At 32.8% G+C, this 7500-nt stretch overlaps 1 protein-coding gene across 1 annotated transcript in view; it reads left to right on the forward strand.

The window, feature by feature from the left end:
- Positions 1-3798, forward strand: part of Tmem30a (transmembrane protein 30A) — a 29894-nt gene extending 26096 nt beyond the window's left edge. The window contains exon 7 of the mRNA XM_026409528.2: positions 1126-3798. Within this exon, the coding sequence (XP_026265313.1) occupies positions 1126-1319 (194 nt within the window). The 3' untranslated portion in view covers positions 1320-3798. The remainder of the gene's footprint in view (positions 1-1125) is intronic.
- The last annotated feature ends 3702 nt before the right edge of the window (positions 3799-7500 follow it).

Below are 7500 nucleotides of genomic sequence, written 5' to 3' on the forward strand. Positions count from 1 at the left end.
GCCTGATGCAGAGCACAGTAATGGAAATTATTAGCTGACATTAAATTTGCATTCAGGAAGTCAGCAGCAGGGTCCCAAACACTGAAAGAACTGTCAGGAAAAATGCAGGGTTCTTGTAGGTTGACAAAGACAGGAATTTGAACCTGCCAAACATCAAAGGTTCATTATCAAAATGAGGGAATAAGGTGGGAACTGGATATTAGAATTATGGCGGAAACCCATTTTTTTAGAGTTGGGATACACAGAGAAAGAGAAATTGTCATGGGTGATTTGATATTGTATCCAGTTCCTAGGTCATTGGTTTAGGAACAGCATTTAAAATCATTCCTGCCTCAGTTTAGGATCACTTTAAGAAATTAGTAGATCTGAGCCTGCCATTTGGAGCCCAAGGACGTTGCAGAAACTATAGAAATTGTTGGGGCCTGACACTTGATTGAAAAGATGCTTTTGAAAAAGTTGTACCCTTGTTCATAGGGACTTAATTGTCTCTTCTTCTCTACCCTAACTCTTGTCAGAATCCTAGAACTTTTCCATGTAGATAATTTATGGAAAAGGAGACACCCTTTCTTAAATCTTCTTAGCAGTCAGTTTTCACTTGTACTGTCAGTCATATACTCTGTGTCATAGCATGAGTTATGTCATTGTCCCAAATCAGCAAGTTAAAACTTCAGTATTTTGCTTTTTTGACCTTGTGTTCAGAGCTCTTTTAGACTCCTAACTACACTTTTGTTATATATGCTTGAGTATACAGAGACTTCTAGTTCCTTGATTGTTTCATTTTCTCCTAGTCCATCAATCTCCTCTTCTTTTGTGGGCTTCATTGCTATTTATCTGAAATATTATTTCATATTATACCCTTTCTTTGTAATGAGTTCAAAACCACCTGAGAAACTACATAACCCTTAAGTTTGATTTAGTAAAATATTTTGGCTTTTACTGCTAATATTTAATTTGCTTCATCTACCTTTCAAGATAATAATTTTTTGGGATTCAGAACATATGAGTAATATACCTGTGTATCATAATTATACAAATGAATTACAAGCAATTAAATGTCAACTTTAAAAATTGTATTTTAAATATCAAGTAACTAGAGATGGAAAAATCTTCCTATACCCTCTTCAGATTACCCTGTACATTCTTTTGATGGACGAAAACGGATGATCTTGAGCACCGTTTCATGGATGGGAGGAAAGAATCCATTTTTGGGGATTGCGTACATCACTATTGGATCCATCTCTTTCCTTTTAGGAGTTGTACTGCTAGTAATTAATCATAAATATAGAAACAGTAGTAATACTGCTGACATTACCATTTAATTTTATATTCTGAAAACAAATCTACTGCATGTGTATCAAGGCCAGGCCTATTCAACCTAAGCTTTGGAACGCTGATGTCTGGTTAGTATGTCATTTTGAAGTTGGCACATAACTGTTTTTTTTTCAAAAAATTCTTTGTCCTTTGCTTCTTCCCTATGATTGACTTATGAAAATATATGACGGGTATAAAAAATTAACTACATTGATCATATCAGCACTGTAGCTGCTAAAATGACATTCTAATGTTTGCTTTTTATTGGGACAGGCCACATGATGCATAGAGCCTCTTTCATGTGAAATGCATCTACTGCTTAATTGTTTATGCTATGTTGATAATATTATATTGACATATGATGCTGTATATGTGTACCTATGGTGTGAAGAAAGGAATTACAAGATGTATGAGTGTAATGACTTGCTAACTTTTCAGGATTCAGAGTTACAGAAAGATGAAGAAAAAAATCTAAATAAAACACTTCATCATTTTCATGTGTTGTGTGTAAAGGCTTAAAGTACCATCTTTGTTGAGGTGGTTCATGTATTCAGTTTATCTATTACAGTTCTTTGTTAAGCTTAGCTTTCATTTCAGAGGACATGCTTATTACCTTGCCTGGCATAGAAATTGATGCTCAGTTCTAAAGAGGTCAGGTAGCTCCTGGATAGGAGAATTTAAAATTCCTCTTTTCATTTAGTTAAAATGTTGCAGTCAGGAACCCCAACTCACTTGAAATGTTTAAACATGAGATCATTTCCCTTGAATGAGAAGAAAGAATATAGGTAAAATTGAAAAACTGCTTGGCAGATGATCATCTTCTGCCTTAATTGTAAATCAGATTAAAATGTTCAAAGGAGAGTGTTTTTATTCTTGTGATAGTAAACATTCAGAAAATTACTTCAGCATTGAAAATACCTCATGTTGTTCTGATTTGGCAGGTAAGTGTTTTGACTTGAGTACTAATACTACAGAAAATTTTTAAACCTTAATTTCCTCTGTATTTCATTCAGTTTTGCATACAGGTCAAATGTGAATGTGTGTACACATTCTCTTTAGTTAAGACACCAATTGGTTGGTTGGTTTTCCTAATACATTACTTTAAAAAGATTCCTACTTAAATTCTAGGGATTTTGGAGTGTATACATGGCAAATTATAATATAATATATGATTGAAGTTATTTTATTTTCTACTAACTGGAATTATTTTAATATTCCTCACTGAATAAATGCTGTAATTTGTTTGGTATGGAATTTATTCTTGGGAAGTGAATGTAAACTTATTTTTCCACATGCATGAAAAACTATGTATTAATCAGAGATTAATTAATTGCATTTAAATTGCTTTTTAAATTTTACTAGAATAACTCATGTTTATGTAGAAAATGCCTGTTTATTCAGAGTTTGCCATGATTTCCTTCAGTTATATTTAAATCAAAAGGTCTGAGTAATGTATCAATTTTGATTTATATGCTTTTTTAAAGAAAACAAATAATGTGATGGTTAATAGAAGAAATGTGCCACACTTCTTTAAGTTTTTGTATAACGTGAAATTCAGTTAAAAGAACTTGTAATTCATAGTGACTTTTTTAAATTATAAAAATATTACTTGCATGAGTTATTTGATGTATGGTTATCCTAAAATTTCTTAGTGCATAGGGTATTCTTTATTTAAAAATACTCTTTATTTTGTCAGTCCTTCAGAATGTTCTTTATTCTGAAAATTGTCTCTCTTGCATGTGGCAGTTAATTTTCTGGGCTACATCATGGGTGGAGGGAGGTTTCTTCAGTCTTTTTAGATTAAGTCTGTGCTGTTTAAGGAAGACTACTATCTTGTGTCTTTTGTTCTGACTGGGGGACCAAACGGGCTGCTAAAGAAAAGTTGAAGAACCCTTTCAACACTTTCATAACTGTGGAGAAGATGGAATCTTAAAATACAATTGGAGTTTTATTCATCTGACAAGTGCATTGGTGATCTTAAGTTCTTATTGTCTCTTGCCCTTTGAGCTCTAAGGATTCCTATTACTAAATATGAAGAATATGGAACATTCACATGGCATCTGCAAAACATGAGGGGAGGGAAAACATTTCTTTCTTATAGGCTTTATACTTATATTTTGGAAACATTGATGTTCTACTCAAATTTCAGACTCTTATTACATTTTAAGGCAACTAGGTTAAGTAGAAGTCTTGGGAAAACGCATTAATTTGCAGGAAGCATTTTGACATGAAAAGTTTCCCAATTGGAGAAATTATTTAGTAAGAAAAAGCAAAGAAACTTCATTGAAATCATAAGGCAGTTTAAGAAAAAACTGGAAAAAAAACCCCTATATACTACCTAATAGAAAATCAGAGATTTATTCATCCAGGAGAAGAGTCAAGTGAATATTGTTTATTGTATAGTTACAGTTTATTTGTAATCTTGATTATGTTTAAAAATAATATTCTGTTACTATGTTCTGTGTTAATAAAAATGAACAAAATTAACTTTTGCTATGTGTAAGTGTCTTGCTAAAATAAATTGCCCCATTGTGGTTTCTAATATTTAGTTAGTGAGTCCAGATTTTAACTTCTCAGTACCTAGATTTCACAAAATGTCTATTGTTAAGTTATTATGTTTGTGTTTATTAATCACTCTGATAACATAAATTGCAAGATTTATCTTGTGGAACATTTGTCCTTACTGGGAAGAGGTCGGATTGTTACCTGATTTGTAGACTGGCTAATTTTGGTATTACATCAAGAGTAATATCTGGTAAACAGAGAGACAAGGATCATTAAAATAATGAAGTAGGGCACCCAAGAAATGAAAAGCCTGACTGGCAAGGGCAGTAACTGAGAGAGAGAGTTAATGAATTCTGTTCAGCCTGTTGCTTCCGGACTTACAATTATTAAATGGCACTTCTTGTTTGATGAAGTTATAGTATGTTCTTTGTGAACATGGCAATATTAAGAGGAAGTTGAAGGGAGTAAAGACATGCTACTATTAAAGAGTTTCAATGCATAAATGTCTATTGCAGAATTTGATAATCTGGTAAAGTATTTAAAACCCATTCTTAGCTTTTGCATCATTTGGTAAACAAAAATCACATTTCTTGTGATGTCACTTGAACTTTCAAAATAAATGTATTGTCTAAAAGTAAATCAGACTAAGATGATCTTATTAGCTTTGATGTATAAAATTTATTAAAGTAATGTATACATTTAACAAAAATTAAATAGTAAGTTCTAAAGGCTTTATGGTGAAAGCAGTAATTCCTGTCTGAACTTAACTTTCCTCTACAAAGACAATTACTTTGTGATTGTTTCTTTTATTTACCTCAATTTATTTAAATAATATGCCTATTGACTATTATTTGATTTTGTTTTAGATATTACTATCTTCTTGATGTTATATGACTTAGTTCTTTAACACACTATCTTACCTTCTCCTGTTATATAGTTGCATCTTAATATTGAGTAAATGCATTTGCTGTTAAATTTTAGACTATAAAAATAATGTATACTGTACAGCAAAGCATGTATCATGATTACATTTTCCTTTATGTAATTTTCTTTTTCCTGAAATTAATATTTGCCTCATTTTGGACATAAAACTTTCTGTATACCTGTCTTAAAAATTTTCCAAATTCTTTGTCAAGTATACTGTGTTCTTATCAATAATTTTGAAGGGTTTTTGTACCCACAAAACAGATAATGTCCTGTTTTTTACTTGAGGTCTTTTCTGCAGTTATCCTTCTGTGTCAGTCTTTACAGGGCTCTCTGACCTGCTGTACAGCTGTTATCCCATGATCACCCTTGGGTCTACTGTCTCTTGTTTCCTCATTTACTTTCTTGTCTACTCAGCATTTCCTAAAGCATGCATATATATATCCCTTAGAAGTGGGATATTAAAGGTAAATTTTCTGAGTCTTATCTAAAATGCCCTTATTTACTTATCTAAAATGCCCCTTATTTCATTGATAGTTTGACTATATCTATAATTTTAGGTTAAAAGTAATTTGTTCCAGATGTTGGAAGACAATGCTCTGTTCATTTTTTAAAAAGTATTTATTTATTTATCTGTGATGCTGGGGATTGAACCCAGGGTCTTGTGTATACAAGGCAGGCACTCTACCAACTGAGTTATATCCTCAGCCCTTTAGCCTTCATTTTTGCTTTTGGGAAATCTAATCTTATTTTAGTTCGATTTTGAACCCCTTAATTGATGCTTAATTTTCTTTTTTTCCTTCTGGTTTGGAAACTATTGCCTTTCTTCCTTCTTGAATTGTCCGATTTGAACTTTTAACATTATCTTCCTTCTTTTGAATTTATAATATATACTTTAAAAATATTTTAATTTCCAAGACTTCTTTCACTTGTATTCTGTTTTTAAAATATTCTAGTTTTAGTTCACAGATAAAATATTTTCTGAGAACATGTATGGAGATATAATGTTTTTTGTTAGCACCAAAATTTATTTGTTTTTTGCTGTTTTTAATTTTTTTCTCTTGTTCATATAAACAGTTTTCTTCATAATTTTGGGTATTTTGTCAATCTGTTATGTATTTGGCCACAAAAGACTCTAAAAGCTCTGTTTGTGGTGAGGCATGAAAGTGATAGGTTTCACTAGCACAGGGTCATTTGGCAAAATATTTGTTACCTTATTCATGATTTAAAGCTTAAATAAGTAACAAATAGCTGATGGGTCAGTATTCATAGGTAGACCACATTTTGAGAAGGCGATAGCAGAATACAGTCAGGGACAGGCCTGTTAATGACCAGTTGAAAATTGTACACAACAGAAGGGTCAAATCTCCAGGACCCTTGCTTTACTCCACTTGGCCACACAGATATGATGTTTTACAGCCAATATTGTCTCCTATAAGCAGAAAAATGGAGAATTTTTATCTGAAGGAATTAATGGGAGACTGTGAGGTAGAAGGAATGGGCAGGAGACCGGTAAAGGAAAATATGTGTCGACTACAAATTGAGAGGTTGGGTGGAGGATAAGAAAGATGCAAAATTAAAAGCTTAAAAAAAAACCCTTTCCCAACCTGCTTTCTTCTGCAGAAGACTATAGAGAATTCTTCCCCAGAGAAATTAAATAACCACTGTGAAAAGGGAGGTACTTCTTAGTTGGTTTCTTGTCCATCCCCTTTTATAGCATCTTTTTGCTGATGACTTTAGGTTTTTCCTTGGATTACTATAGGAGCCATCCAAGTGAGTCTGTGGCCCTAGTAGTTTCATGTCCAGTTCAGCCTTTCATTGTTACTAGAGTGATCTTAAGATTGAGTTTTCATTTTAACAGTGTGCTATTTACTTTTGATAGCTCCAAGACACTTTCAATGTGTAATTTAAATTTGTCATTGAAATCAGTCTTTTACTGTTACCACAGCCCTTCACTTATCCTTCTAACAAAACAAGCTATTTGTAATTTCTAAAGACATCTGTTCACCTTCTTCTTTGCCCTTGTAGATGTTATACCTTTTGCCAGAATTTTTCTTCTGTTGATCTGTTTCTCCTTATCCAGGCTTTCCTCCCATAACAATAACTAACATTTATTGAGTTATCTCCTTTGTGATAACTCTTTATAGGCATTCAATGATGGGGGATTCTACTATCTTCATTTTACGTATAAAGAAATTTGAGGTATAAGTAGGTTAGATAACTTGCCTTCAGTCACATTACTGTTTCTCCCCCCAGTGATGTGGATCAAAACTAGGACCTCAGGCATGCATCTTAGGCAGGTGCTCTACCACTGAGCTGCACCTCCAGGCCCATTCAAGTCACTATTAAGTGACAGATTCAGAATCTGTCTTCCAATTTTTTAACTACAACAATATGATTTCCCTTTTCACTCCAGCTAGGTTCTGTTTTTGTACTTCTTTGTAGTATGCCATGCTTGATGCCAAATGCAGGTTATTAAATCATGTTCTTACTCTAAAATGCCTTTAATCTCTACTCTCTTTATTCCAATTCTACCTTCCTTAAATTTCCCATAGCAACTTTTGTTGTACCAGCTACCTGGAGAGTCATTTCTGCCTGCAGTTCAAATGTACTATTATGTGAGTTTATAATCCTAATTAGACTATATGCTCCAGAAAGCCAGGACTTTAAAAAATACCTCCCAGCATATTATAAATTGTTTCATTCACAATAGATAGCCAGTAAATTCTTGTTCAAAAGGGAGTGACTCATTTTTTTTAT

The sequence above is a fragment of the Urocitellus parryii genome, chromosome 8 (assembly GCF_045843805.1).
Source record: "Urocitellus parryii isolate mUroPar1 chromosome 8, mUroPar1.hap1, whole genome shotgun sequence".
NCBI classification, from domain to species: domain Eukaryota; kingdom Metazoa; phylum Chordata; class Mammalia; order Rodentia; family Sciuridae; genus Urocitellus; species Urocitellus parryii.